This window comes from Sphaerodactylus townsendi, linkage group LG05 (genome assembly GCF_021028975.2).
Source record: "Sphaerodactylus townsendi isolate TG3544 linkage group LG05, MPM_Stown_v2.3, whole genome shotgun sequence".
NCBI lineage: Eukaryota > Metazoa > Chordata > Lepidosauria > Squamata > Sphaerodactylidae > Sphaerodactylus > Sphaerodactylus townsendi.
The window spans coordinates 86,918,122-86,933,726 of NC_059429.1; the positions used below are offsets into that span (position 1 = coordinate 86,918,122).

At 42.9% G+C, this 15,605-nt stretch overlaps 1 protein-coding gene across 1 annotated transcript in view; it reads left to right on the forward strand.

Annotated features, from left to right (window-relative positions):
* The window catches only part of TMCC2 (transmembrane and coiled-coil domain family 2), a 97,327-nt gene that overhangs the window by 30,676 nt on the left and 51,046 nt on the right, over positions 1-15,605 (forward strand). The window contains 2 exon segments of the mRNA XM_048496611.1: positions 3,301-3,693; positions 3,695-3,829. Of these exon segments, the coding sequence (XP_048352568.1) occupies positions 3,301-3,693; positions 3,695-3,829 (528 nt within the window).

Sequence of the window (15,605 nt, forward strand, 5' to 3'; positions counted from 1 at the left end):
GCCACACTGAGCAATAACTTCTGCTGCATTGAGTCTGTAGTGTTATGTAATTTGTAATGCCTGTTGGGTTAAAGTAGCTACAAAATCCCATTACTTTGCTTTATTATGCATGATTTGTCCCACCTCACTTTTGCATTTTCATTTTTTTTTCTGTCTGAGCAACAGTACACATCCTATATTTTGCTTCCTGACCCTCTGGTGTGTATGCTGGCCTGTGCATGTTTCATCTTTCCACCTTAGTTTCTGACTCCTTGGTACTTGTTTTCCTTTCCTTTTCTGTTTGCTTAACCTGAATTCTTGCTTTGTTGGCCCGTTTGACCTTGGCCTACTCATGAAAAGATTTATGCCTTCATGGGACATGCCTGATACTTGATTCCGCATGGAAAGACTGGTCCAAAGCATTATGTGACATGTATTCCAGTCAGGATAACTGTTTTTTGCACTAGATCTGGAACCCTTAAATATGGTTCTTTAGACTGATCTCCAGTGTAGATTTGTTAAATTAATTGGCATTAATTGGAACAGAGTGCTAATGCAGAATTCTTGTCATTAGGCTGCTTAGGTCAGATTTTCCTAGATGTTCTGTAAACAATAGGTCCTGTTGTAGCACTAGTGACAAATTTTCAGGAGAGCTCAGTGTAGCTTGGCATTAATAACTCTATATAACCAGCTCAGTGTGGTTTATTAATAATGGAGCTGCTTTACAGTTGTTATCTTTCTACAGAAAAGAAACAAGATCCCCCAAAGATTCATGAACATAATTTATAAATGTACCACAAGCAAAAGATTCACACTGCTATTGCTTATAGATGGGAGATGGTTTGGAAGAAAATTAATTATTTGTTCTAAATCTGACAATTGGTTTAGGTACCTTCAGATGACAGTTTGGTATGGTAACTGATATGATGCAGCGTCTACACCATCAGTTTTCTGATGGACATGCCAACATTAACTTTTCACCTTGGACGCAATTCTAATTTTGTAAAGGAGGAGGTTGTGAGGCCTGACATCTTTTTTGACAGGATTTCAAATTGTGTACTCTACCCCCCACCCCCTCTCCACAATCCCCACCTCTAAATCACCCTGCAGTGATGTTACTTGGCCAGCCATCACCTCAAACCTTAAACTGCCTACCTCACTAGGTTTTAAACCTCTAAAGCCCCTAAAACTCTGAAGAAAGAAAAATCTCCTGCTTTTCCTCTAAACCATTTTTAACATTGTATTCTGTGAAGCCCTGACCTGATTATTTACTTATGCATGGGATTTGGTTACATTTCCTTTAGCTTGTCTAAGCTGCATCCTGGTTAGGTTTTCCTTTAATATTGGTAACCTTAGCTTGTATTGTAGTTTGGCAAAAGTAGCACAGAACACTGAATTTCTTGAGATTTTTTTTCTCTCTCAGGCCAGTCAAGGTCTGGTTTTGGCAAAAAATGTTTTCTGCTTATTCATGCATGAAATTGGTTTAAAGGAAGGATTCAGGGTTCAAAGCATGAAAGGGGCAAAGTGACAGGAGTAAATATTTGTGTGGATATTTATGGTTGCCAAGTTCAACTGAAAAAGAGTATCTCATATTGAAGAATATTTAAAAGATTAGGAAGATGGTACATGCTTTGAGGAATTCTGTTGCAAACTGAGAGCAATTTTTAGCAAAAACTGACTGGAAACTGACCATGGTATCGCTGCCATATTAGTTACAGTGAAGGACATTGAGCCTATGAGTTACAGCAGTCTCCTTTGAAATATCCAGCCATGGTATTTTAATTACATGAAGAATTAATAATGCATAGGAAGAACAAACAGTCCTCATACCTGATCATCCTTGCTGCTCCTCAAGAAATGTATCTCAGCTGGCGACATACTGCATTACCACAATTGTATGGTGTAGGTTTAGAGCTATTGTGATGCAGTGGTTAGAATTTCAGACTAGGATCTGGGACACCCATCTTTGAATCCCCACTCAGCCATGGAAGTATGTTGGGTGTATTGGGCCAGTCACACATTCTCAGCCTAAGCTTCCTTACACAGCAGTTGTAAAGATAACATGGAGAAGAGGGAAATGATGTAAGTCACTTTTGGTCCCCATTGTGGAGAAAGATGAGGTAAATAATAAATTCAGCCTTGCAGACATCAAAGCTTTACATTCATCTTAATTCTTCACTGTCCTTCCCTAGTATTTCCACCATTAGCGAGCAGGAATGTTCATTCATTTGAACCATTAGCCAACAATGCCAAACAAATGAATGCCCCTAAACAGCCCCCCAAAGGAAACCAGATTAATGTTATTCATCAATGAAAAAGAAGGCACGAAAGAAAACATTTATTCCCCTCCCTGCTCTCCTTTCCCTCTTATACTGTCCTTCAAGGGAAACAAAGATGAAGGTAATAAAAACAAGCAAGTATAAAATTAAATATAGAAGATGGTTAAAAGAAAAATGAAATGAACTTTTTTTTTACAAAAGTAGTTCTTGGGAGGGAAAGCAGAATACCATAGTGTGATAAATGAGAAATGTGTTTTCTACGAGAACAAGGAAATTAAATAAGAGGATTTAGTGGTTGGCCAAGGTAGAACAGGATACGACTCTGAGACCAGTTGAACTGAGTAACTAGGCTAAAGGCAAGACTTGCATCAGATTGTGTGCATTGAGCATGCTTAATGAGCTAATGCATATTAACTTCTCCTCCTGCTTTGATGACAAAGTGTATTATAGTGAACATACAGGAATAATATGGGAGGGGCAACATATCAAGGAATAACATGTAAATAAGCGGATTGGAAAGTTGTGACTCTAAGTACCCTTAGCCAATGGGAGAACAGAGAGTGTGTGGTGAATTTGGGAGAAGGAAATAAACATGCTGTGGATACACTGTGTCGGCAGAGTCTACCCATGCAAGGTGTCTCCCCTTTCTTTGCAAATAAAGCTACTTAAAACTCTCTCCTGTTGGCTTGATATTTGGTAATTTGGTAAAGAAATATTGGGCACCACCATAGTATATTAGCAGAGCAGTTCTGATGAATGGTAGGTGATTCTTCTGCAGAAAGGGCATCACTTGCAGTGACAAATGTCAGCTCCATTAAGTTCATGGTCTTTAAATGGAACATCTTGTACCCCAGATTGTAGTCTGTGAATGGGCCCATGATTTTGAAGAGCTACTGCACAAGATGGCAGCAACAAAATTTGGCTACAGTATTATGACATTATTATGAGCTACTTTTCCCAGTATGTGTTGTTTAAGATAAGCCATATGTAGTCCAGGCTTCAACAGCTGTTTTTCATATTGCTGTCTCTTTTCTCCGCACAGAAGATACAACAGCTGTCTGAGGGATCTATGTTTGGCCATGGCCTCAAGCATCTTTTCCATAGCCGCAGACGGTCCCGAGAACGGGAGCACCAGAACTCCCAGGAGTCATCACAGCAACATCATGGCATGTCTGATCATGACTCCCCAGATGAAAAAGAGCGCTCTCCTGAGATGCACCGAGTCTCCTATGCCATGTCTCTCCATGATCTCCCAGCTCGACCTACTGCCTTCAACAGGGTATTACAGCAAATCCGCTCCCGTCCTTCCATCAAGAGGGGGACCAGTTTGCACAGTGGGGCAAAGTCTGCTGAGCCAAAAAGTAGCTCCTGGAACCTCCAGAAAGGTGCCACTTCACCTTTAATCAACTGTTAAAGGCTGCCTCAGGATAGTGCAGCTCCTCTACACAGCAATACTTCATCAACACCAAGGACGGCCAAGATCTTCATCTACCACAGACACTGCTCTGCTTTTGGCTGAGGGAGGGACTGTTTACCTCCTCGCAGAAGAGTCAGAATGCCTCACTGATAAGGTAAGAAAGTCTGGAAATATAAGGCTACCTTCTCTGGGGGAAACCAATTTGCGTCACATAATTCAATATTGTTATTACCCTAATCTTTGATACAGAGACCCGATAGAATCCAGAAGATGCCATTATCTGACATCAGTCTTTGATAGAGATACAAGGAAAACTAGGCCAGATTGCACAGTTGAATCTGTATTGAGTGATTGATCTGATTATAATTGGTGTTTTTGAGAACCATCTTCTTGCTGAAGATAGAAGCATCCTCTTGTCAGGTGGAATTCCTATTAGGAGGTCATGTACATTTTCCTACTTACAGATGGGGCCTGCTGATCTCCCAGAATAAAACGTTGGTTTTGGAGGGTGAAATCTATAGCATTATACCCTACTAAAGTTCCTCCTCTTCCCCAACCCCACCTTCCAAATGTCCAGGAATTTCCAGCCTGGAGTTGGCAACCCTAATCTCTTGCCAGTCATCATTGACCAAAAGTTCTGGCAAGTGATCTTCCTAAATAATGACTGAGAACTGTCTTCAAATATATGCATGTGTGTGAAATTAATCTTAATCGAGAACATTGAGGAAGAGGGGACCCTTCGATATTTTGCTACTTTCCACTGAAAGCTCCCTGGCAGCTTTTATTCTCTCTGGCAAAACTATGGTTTGCCTGTGTTTTTTCTGTAAAGCAATTATACTGTGGCTTTTTCAAATACATGGGAGAAAAGGGGTGTAACCCCCACGCTGTTCTCACTCTCAAAAAAACAAAAACCCAGTCCTTACATCTGCATTTAAAAAGGCAAAAAAACCCCACAACCCAAACAAATCACAAAACAAAAAATCCCACCTTTCCCCCCACCCAAAGCAGGGCCGGAGCGAGGAGGAACTGCACCCGGGGCACGTGTGTGCCCTGAACCCCTGCCACCCGCTCCAGCATGGAACACCCCCAGAAAACTCCCTCCACCTCCCCACCACGCCCCCACACCAATGCATCGTGCACCTCCCCTGATCCTTTGGTGCTACGCCGCTGCCCAGAGTTATGTTTTTAGCTTTGGCTTGATGGCAAATCTCATCCTTTTGCAGGTGAGGGAACACATAAGTAAGTGCTTCCATAAGAAAAATGTTCCTTGCATACAGAAACGTGTAAAAGAAACCCTTTTCTTTAACACCTTATTTTCTCTATGGAGGGAATATTTTATATGAATGTTCAGACTCATGAGCTTCTTTCCATGTACTAAATAGCATTGTGCAGCTCCCCCAGTTATTGCTTTACCTGTTTACCATGTCAATTAGAACTAGGCTTACATATCTTCTGGGCAGTGGTGTAGCGCCAATGGGGCCGGGTGAGGCGCAACACCCCAGGTGCGCGCCTGTTAGGGGGCATGGTGGGGGCATGGCATTTTGGGGTGTGGCAGTGGTGAGTGGGTGCAGGGCAGGAGTGGAGGAAGCAGGCATGCCCCAGACGCAGTTCCTCCTTGCTCGGCCCCAGCTTCTGGGTGATATGTTGACTGGAAGGCTTGTGTGTATTGCAGACTGCACTCTCCTGTTGCACATTGTAGCAATAGTACTAATACCAGTCGGTGGGCAGCTGTTTAATTCATGGATGTGAATCTTCTTGGCTGCAAAGGCAATATCATGTGCTTTGCATTGTTTCCTACTTGCTGGTTTTGATGTCTATTTTTAACATTCCGCCTCCCTGCCTATTTTGTCACAGATTTGTTTCAGTGACCTCTTTCGTTGACTTACAGAATTTTACCAAGTATGCCCATTTTAAAAAAATCTTTGTGTTTCGTTAACTGTAAATAGGCCATGTTCTTAGAACTAAGATGATACCAGAAATTCCATGAAAATGGTATGTATTGGAGTATTTGTGATAGCTTCAGCTGATGATTTATACATCAAAGAGAGTTTCTAGCTAGTTTCATAAGCTGGGCTCCATTTAGGGCATAATTCTGATATCTTCATACTCTGGAATAAAATAACAGGAGCTACAGACTGACTTCAAGAAAGCATAAACAATATTTATACTCATGCATTATTAAGTACGCAAATGCAGTCACACATATTTGATGGGATCTGCAATTTGACTTTTTAAAATAATAAAGATGGATTTTGTTTCAACTGAACATGCATAGAAAACATTAGTGAAAACCAGAGGCGTAGCAAGGGGGGAAAGTGCCCGGTGCACTGGTGTGCCCGCCGCCCATGCCATGCCCCCGAAACACCCTCACCACACCCCCACAGGGGTGCGTGCCTGGTCCGTTGCGCCCCCCCCCCCCCCGTCCCTTGGAGCTACATCACTGGTGGAAACAAAACCTTTCCCCTCAGAAATAAAAGTGGGGCTAAGCCCAAAGACAGGAGATGTTTTTTGTCAACATTTTTGGAAGTGTCAGAGACAGACGTTTCAAAAATTTTCAGTGATTTCTATAAAAGGATTCAAAAGTGTTAATTAATTTTAGTAAACATTGCTTTCATTCTGAATTGGCTTTATTTACACTTAAGGGCATTAATATCATGATATCAGCCAATTCACTATGGGTTTCTCAGTTGGTTGAGATGGCCCGTGTGCTTACCATCATGAAGTGTTGCCTTCACTCCCAGATGACTTGGTTTGCTTAGTGATGACACTGTATAGTGAAATCTGGTCTTGGAGTTGTGATGATACCATCCCATAGTGAACTTCATGGATGAAGGGAAATTTTTAACATGCATCTTCCTGATCAAGATCAATCTTGTGCCTGTTTCCCTGCATTACATTGCATCAAATTGCACCATATTTTTCCAGAGGGTCAGAAATTTCATGCACATTTCTGGAGGGAAACAGAATACTCTGAATTTGATATTCCCTTAAGCTGCTTTAGAAAAGAATATTAGAAGTGTCTAAACACTTCATTTTATCTCGGTCTCTGTGAATTGCATTACTTGGTGAGAACAACATATGATCCTTACTGAGAAGTGTTAGTTTAGAAAAGAACTAGTTGATTCTTAGGTTTCACAGCTGAGGGCCTGTCATAGAATCAGTTGATGACTTTCAAAGAAATAAACCTGCAAGGACCCATAAAACCAAACTATCCAGAGCACCTTTGCAAAGACTGAGAGAGACAGAATAGCAATTATCTCAAAGTATGAGCTGAATTTTAATGCTTGGTAAGCAGCCAGTCTTTATTGAGTAATTTTTTGGGTGAACTGGAGAATGCCTGGGCACGTCTGTGGGTGAGGTGGATGTGCCCATGAATATGCTAAAGGAGAGGATTTAGAGGAGTTTATGAGGAACTGTGCAAATCCTGAGTAAGGGCTTTTACAGCTACTAGGACTATACTGCTATGAGAAAATAAATTGCTTGCTTTCCTGAGGGTCAGCAAGATCATGGCTCTGTACTGAAGTCTTGGCATTTTCTTGTGTATTGCCCTGTGAGAAAGCTTTTTTTAAATCCAATAACTCCAGCAATAAGGGAAATGGAGGTCAAGGACACAGCTGCTTCTCTCAGGAGAAGAATTTGGTTATTGCTTGCTGGACCATCCAGGGCAGCCTTTCTCTTATAACAGGAGGAGTGGGTTCCTGGATATAGAATTCTTCACTAAAGAGGTGCTAAAACAAATGATAATCAAGTGCCCCTTCCCTTGAATTGGGTATGCTATCAATAGCTAAAGAATGATTTTAAAAAATAGCCTGGGTTATATAGCCCAAGTCCCCTTAGACACTGAAGGGATTCAGTGCTGTTGAAGATGTTGACATTGTCCTGGGCACCAGGGCCCTTGGCAAATATATTTTCCCATGGGCCTTGCATCCTAGTGAATGGGATGCTCCTCTCAGATATACTGGAAGTTTGATGCCATCCTTTTCCTCTGGCTTCTACAGCTGCTTTAGGTAAAGTTTAGTGTGGAAGGCAAGTGGTGGCTGCAGCTGGTTCTGGGGTTGGCACTGAGTCCCTTACGAGGTGGGCTTCAGTGTCTACGGAGACTTGGCTTATAATGAGTTTGGGATTTCTGGAGTGCTCATTTCCTAATCTCCCTCCCACAAGTTCTGAAATCTGCTGGCATCACTTTTTAGGACCAAGGGCTAGGTTGCTGCTGTTCACCCAGCTGGGCAAGTGGCTGGTGTTAGAATCCCTAGAGTAGTTATAGTGATTTTCCATGCGGTAATAATCATATCACTTTTCCGCACCTATATTGTTTCTTGGAGTTTTGTCTTTGAGGAGCTGCTGCTTTCTGAGGCTATGATTCCGTTTCAGAGGCTCTATTGAGGTTTGTGCATTAGCTTTACTTGAATTGCTTACAGCATGCTGCTTGCCACCTGTTTTGTACTAGGTCTCCATGTTTAATTGACAGCAATTTTTACCTGTGTCTACATGTGTTGGCTTCTGCTGGAGGAACTGGCTGTTTGGGGCAGGATATGCTTAATACATAGAAATAGATATCTTACGTTGTACCTACACATGAAAAAAGAAGCACGACAGGCATGCATGCAATAAAGTAAGAGAAAGATGCTTTGTAGGTGCCAAGGGAGCTGTCTTTTTGCAAGCAAGCAGATATAGGAGCCTTGGGAGAGAGCTTTGGATCGGATAAGCCACTGATGCCTAATTGTGACTTGCTCATAGTTGTCGTAATGCTGGTGGGCTGAATCTTTCATCCTGTCTGAGGTGTTAGATCACTGGCACATGGTTCATGCCATGTGGTACGGTTTTCATAGAATTCTCCCCCGTCCCCTCCCTCCCCCCACATTTGTCATTGGCCTGCAAGTTGTGTAGCTTCAGCGCAGCAAGCAGTCATCTCTTCTGTTTAGACCTGTTTAGACTGTATTCGACCTCCAGAATTGCATCAACATTTCACTGTGACAACTGTCATAGTTTCATATGATGGACTAATCTGAATGTGGGGGTGGGACATCATGCTATAATTGCTGGACTGCGGCTTGTGAGAGTTCTTCACAAAGGATAAAATGAGATGGGGCATGTTCTGATTGATGGGCATGTTTTTATCTCAGCATTTCCCTGTTTGAATCAGTGTGGTCTAACAGAACCTGAAGAAACAGTTTGTGGAGCTCTGATCTGGCATGTCTGTGTTTTTATTGTTGAACTTAGGATCCCATGTTCTCCTGCTTTGAAGACAATTTTCTTCAAATAATAGCACAGAGGCACCCTGATTCTTTTTCTCCTGCTTTTGTCTGCCAAGCAACATATCCAATTCAGTGTCAGAAATAGAACCTAGAAGTCTTGATTCTCAATTCTCCATTGCTTCATATCTCAGGAAACCAGCAGCTGTGTCTCCCTGTGCAGGGGGAGAGTGAGATTTTGAACTGGAGAGCTGCAGGCCCCTACCAAAATGAATCTCAGCTTGAAAAGGCATCAATTTGCAAGCTTGTTTGTTCACCTGTAGGAGACAGGATGAGCAGAAGCTGAAGTTTTCGTTGATTGATTTCAAGATGGAAAGTTGGTTGCCAGGCACAGAAAGAGAGAGATACACAAAAAGATGATGATGATCAGCCGGGCATTCTGCTTGGGATCAGAGCCTTGTTATGTAATGGAGTGTCCCAGCAGTGTCTTTTCAGTTTTGATTAGGAGTGAAATTGAGTAAACCAAAGGATGCTTGTGCTCTGATGATCAAGCCATTGATTTATATGAAACTATAGTTATTCAAAAATAGAATATAGTTAATATATGTTCATGCAGGAGAGTCCCTTGCCTACTAGTCCTCTTGACATTTATGTCATTATCAAAGTATCAGATTGGACTGGAGCTAGTCTATAAAATGGTAAAACTTGCTCCTGTTTCTCTTTAGAGACATGTTGCCTCTTTCTTAGAATTGATGCCTTACTTAGGTTGCAATCTTAAGAACATTTTCTTGGAAGAAAGCTCCACTGAGGATCAAACTGAGGGATTTTGTAAAATTTGGAAGTTGGCACACAACTTTCTTGAGTAAATTCAGGTACAGGAAAGGTGCAGGTGTTTTTTGTTTGTTAGGCACTTCAGCTAGTCATGATGGGAAAGAAGACTAATGGGAAGTAGGTACTTCATAGCAAAGGATTCAAGGATGGAGTTTCCTCACCTGGGCGTTCTTCAGGGGGTAGGTGGTTGTGATAACCAGAAAGAGATCCCCAACAGTCTAGTGCAGGGGTAGGGAACCTGCGGCTCTCCAGATGTTCAGGAACTACAATTCCCATCAGCCCCTACCAGCATGGCCAATTGGCCATGCTGACAGAGGCTGATGGGAATTGTAGTTCCTGAACATCTGGAGAGCCGCAGGTTCCCTACCCCTGGTCTAGTGAATGCAACGCCCACCAGAACCTACCTCCCAATATAAAGCCTTTAACATATCACAGAGATCATGTTTTCCTTCCCGATTATAAAATGAAGTCTATCTGGCTATTTCTTTACTGTGTGGCTCCATCCCCCCATTCCCTTGATCAGTTGTCAGGCTCTTTCTACCATCTGCCTCTCATCTGTAGGAAGCATGTTAGTATAATCCATTTTAAAGGTCACTTGACATATTTCAGTTGCACACAAATATTTTTAGTACATCTAAAATGTGTGAATGTGAAAATGAATGCTTGTGGGCATATGCATGTGTGTAGGTATAGTTTATGGTGTAACCTTCTGTTGATTGTACAGAGTATGTAAAATGCTGTCACTTATAGAAAAATCTATAGCATTTTCAAGGCAAAAGACTAACATGGGTGGTTTGCCATTGCCTGTGTCTGCATAGTGACCCTGGAATTTCTTGGTGGTCTCCCATTCAAACACTAACCAGGGCCAGCCCTGCTTAGCTTCAAAGATCTGAGGAGCTCAGGCTAGTCTGGGCCATCTAGGGCTGTTTCCCCACTTTTAAAAATGACTTCGGTTTCATCCAGCGTGGATCTTTTCAGCGCAGGGATTGTGTTCCCTGGCTTCCCCACTGCCCGGGGTCATCAAAAGGGGTCATCTGCACGGGGTCATCAAAAGGCACCGTTTTCAGCAGCGCCAGAAATGACACGCGCTGAAGGGGCGTGAGAGTGACAGAGTTGGGGCGGCTGCATTGTCGCCGCCCCTGTAGTGGGGAGTGCTGCTGGACCCCGTGCTACTTGGCAAGAGTAGAGCGCAGCAAACGGTGAGTGGGGAAAGGCCCTTGGTCAGGGTATGTTTTAAGTATATATTGAGAAAGACTTGCAAAATGGCTGCTCTGACTACCAAAAGAGATCTTAACATCCCAGATGAAAATGTGATTCTGTTATTGAAGAAATTTGTCTGCTGTGTTCAGATACACTGCAATAGCCTGTTCTGGGCCATTTTAGAAGCCAAGAGGGTATTTCTTTTTGACACACTAGAATTTCTAATTGTCCCCAATAAAACATTTTCACTACACCATCAGCCTCATCAGCTGTTATGTGAAATATCAGGCATTGTGCATTTAAGGGCATTTGCAGGTGAGGCAAGAAACATTTGACTCTGTAGAATAGCAATTCCAGCAGCTCACAGCAACGTTTTTAAAAAAGTTATTTCTAGAGTTTTTGAAGAGGCACAGAAGAGAGACTGTGATTTATTAGGAGCAAGCACCAGAAAATCAGGACTGTCCCTGGTCAATAGGCATAATTGAAAGCTAAAGTGAAATAGACCTGAGAAGTTAAAAATGCAATGTCAGTTGCCATGGCCTGAATATGTTGCAGATGGACATGTCCCATATATTCAAGTGTCTATTTTTCCAGTCACCCACCATGCAGAGCAGCTTCTGAATTAGTTTAAAACCACATGTGAAATGCAAAAGTAACTGCAAAACTGTGGGGCTTGAGTTGTGTCTATCAATCATGAGTCTCAATGTGCTCAGGAATCTCTAGTTGCATTTCACTGTACTTTTATGTCTCCCTGCAGTGCTATTGCTGATCAAATGCTAAAATCTAATATCAATTAGAGGTAGAACAGCTTGCTTCATTTGGCTCAGAGTGGACTTTTGAACTGGAAAGAATTGAAGAGAGTTTCATTACAGCATTTGCAATTGAGAGAGTGGGGGTATTTTTGAGAGCAGGAATCTCAAACAGCAAATTGTTATCCTTTGCAACAAAAAAAAAGAAAAAACCTTGGAGCTAAAATAAATAAAAAAAATAAAAAAGTTAAAACCAATTGATTAAGAAAACTTAACCTGACAACATTGGTTTCATCTTTTCTTTGTCTGTCTTATACCTGCATTCATTTTGGTAATAGTTTGTTAGGTCCTGATAACAGGGGCAAAGCAGCCTCTTGGCTCCAGTTCTCTGGGCTTTCATGCCCTCCCCAGATGGATGATGGATGCCAAAAGAGCTTTTCACACTTGAAAAGAAGCTAAAGGGCTTGGGTGACAGGCTCCTGTTCCATGCTGATACCATTCAGTAGCACAGCGACCTCCTAGCAACCTGATTTATACAGTTAGAAGAAAAGGATCCAGAGGCAAGGCACAGATGCATCATGACAGGCTGCAGTTGTTCCTTTAGTGGTTGAAATTAATTTCTTTCTGACTAAAGAATGAAATGCGATCTTCATCCTTTTGTTGCCTGATGAGGCAATGGAAACAATAGTATCAGCATTTTTTCCTTCTCTTGACCTGCTGCCATTTGGTACATAGCAACATCGCACATAGTAGACACATTAAAACATAATACTCACAGCTGTCAGATTGGAAGAAAAGTCTTACTGGAGTTTACCCATACCCATCAAGTGTGGTACCATAACAGAAACACCAATGGCCAGTTCTAGGAAAGGGTGCAACATTCAAGGACACTTTCAAAAACAAGAACCCAAGTGAGGTGACCCTGGCTCATCCCTGCGTGGAGGCTGCCTGGCTGGCTGGGGGACAAGGCAAGGACTTCTGTGCTGCCTCCGTGGGAAGGAAGCCTCAGCCACCAGCCCTTCCTTCCCTTGTAAGGGCAGGCACTGCAGGGCCTCTTTGCTGTGAAATTATTGGTTTGTAGAACTAGGTACAAATTTACCTACTGGTTTTAGCAAATTGGTCTGAACCGGCTGAATCCCACCTCTGGATTCCTATGGTTCTGGGTGGCTTTGTCTGCGTGTGTTTATGTAAAAGCTTAGGGCAAATGGCAGTGACAATTAGGGTTGCCACCTAAGCTTTAGGAAATTCCTCGAGATTTGGCAGTACAGCCTGGGAAGAGTGGGGTTTACAGAGGTAAGTGACTTCACCAGGTTATAATGCCATAGAGTCAACCATTCAAATCAGCCATTATCTCCAAGGGAACTGATCTCTGTAGTCTAGGGATCAGTTGGCAACCTTAGGTGACATGAGGACAGTCCGCCTGGCAGTCTTAGTAAGCCAGCGTTGTCCCAACCCTAACAAAAGTGAAAGGGTTTTACTTGTTTATTTAATATATTTGTTGCCTGCCCTTTCCTGACTATAGTCAGGCTCTGGGTGGCTTACATCATGATTTAAACAAAAATGTAAAAAATTGATACAAAAATTAAAATTAATGCTACAAAAACCCTGAACACATATTCTTGCATATATACTCATATGTCTTCATTATATTAATTCTAGGACATTGACCCAAAATATTTACACGTGCACAAACCCACATGCATTCTAGAGCACCCACAAAGTGTACATTGATACATGGCATAAGACAAAGAATACTATTGATATTGAATCCATGTCTACATTCGTCTAGTTAGGCTGTTGATGCTAAAGTAAATTGCTGTGATCTCTCAGCTGTTACTCTGTTCCTAGCATTTGTTAGGTACCCTTGAAAGGCTGTGTTTCTCGTTCTCTGTGCATTGACCTTGGCTGACCTAAATGACTGTGAAGGGGCTGCAGCAGTTAAGATATTTGACTCTAATTATTCCCTCCCTTGAGACGGATTCCTTACATATGCTTCATAGAATCCACATCTACATGCTGGTGTTTAAACTAAAGCCTTCAAAAGTGATGGGCTGTTAGGGGCCTAGAAGATGTCATTTCTGGATGTGCTTAGGAAATTAACACTAAAAGTGTGCAGGGAAGTATGCAACAAAGCTACTTTGCTATAGTTGTGATAAGTATCTTAACATTGCTTGGTTTCTTTCCTTGCTAAACTTAATGCCATAAGAGTGTGGAAAATTAGGAAGTGATCTGGGGAAAGGATTTTTTCTTTCTAAAATGCATAAATTACCTTGGTTGACAATGAAGTATCCCTTCAGCTACAGTTATAGTGCACATATAAACCAGATTATATACATCGCAATTAATAAGGATAAGTTTATTGAAAATTCATTTTTTAGAATGTTGAACCAGCTGCCGTAACAGCTTCCATACTGTTCATAAATGTAGAGAGTTTGAATTTATAAACGCTGAAGAAGACTTCACAAGTCGAAAACGCCAGCGTTTTGATGCCTCTCTTCGGGTATCGTATTGGAGATTGGAGATTGTCGTTCATAAGTCCTTTTCATTCAGGTTCCTTCTTCATGATTTGAGTTCTCCTTCACAAATACTCTGAGACAATTAAAGGAGACTTTAGATACTTTTCACACACGAAGATGTGTGAGATATATGGACTATACCTTCTGGTTATGAATGGCTCAGCAAAAATTTATGAATGAAATGTCATGAATGGAATGTTATTTATTATACTGAATATTGTGCTGTTTCCATTGCTTCAATATAGCTAATATATGTCTTCACCAATTGATCTCCGGGTCCTGCCTTGAGTTTGTGGGTTGTTTGCCTTGGCCAGGCTTTCTTTCTATTGTCCCTTGTTTATTACCACCACTCATTTTTTTTGAAGTTCCTTCAGTTCTGCTTGAATGAGACATGTTTCTAACTGCGGGCTTGTCAGAGAAAGCGGTCCATACAATCCTGTCCTCCAGGTGGCTCTCATGAACTGCATACATGATACCTCATAGAAAATCTTTGTCAGATGGGCCAGAAGGAAGAAGGTAGACCCCCTGCTACCTCAGATCTCAACTATCCTGGTCACTGGCGTAGCTGCCATGGGGACATCTGGGGACAATTGTCCCAGGTGGCCTCCATGGAGTCACATGGTGTGTGTGTGTGTGTGTGTGTGTGTGTGTGTGTGTGTGTGTGTGTGTGTGCTCCCCCACTTCTGGCTTGACTGGGCCTGGGCATGACATGTGTGCGCTGCCCAAGTAGGCTTTAAGCGGGCGGGCTGAGGGGCGGGCAGAGGGGGCGACTCCTTCCTTCTTCCCCTCCCAGCCCCCCAAATGGGACTGTGGCCTCCTCCTTTGGCTCAGCCCGCCTTTTGAACAACAGCCGAACCAGCCTAGAAGCTGGCCGTGTAGCAGCCCGGTGTCGCCCAGGCAGGCCTCTCAGCCTGTCAGCTGGCTCAGTGCTGCTTCTCAAGGGGTGGGCCAAGGCTAGAGGGATGGAAAATCACAAAACACCCCTACATGTCCAGATGTTTCCAGGGCACCAAGGCCCAGGATAAGCCACAACGTCACCATTTTCCTAGGGTGGGGCCATCCTCCATGTCTCCAGTCCTCCTCTCCTTGCCCCAGCCCAGCTGTACCCTTGTAACTGGAACAAGGCTGTTTCTCCAGCTCTCGTCAGCTCCAGGAAGCCTGCTGAAGTACAGGATGAGATGTCCTAGCCCAGGGGTAGGGAACCTGCGGCTCTCCTGAACATCTGAACATCCAATTGGCCATGCTGGTAGGGGCTGATGGGAATTGTAGTTCCTGAACATCTGGAGAGCCGCAGGTTCCCAACCCCTGTCCTAGCCTCTGCCAGCCCCCAGCTGCTTAGGAGTTGGCCTTGGGGGTCCTGCCCCCAATGGGATTCCTTGCTGCTACTTTCCCTTCCAGCAATGGGGGTCCTGAGTCTCAAGTTTAACCTGAATCGGGACAGT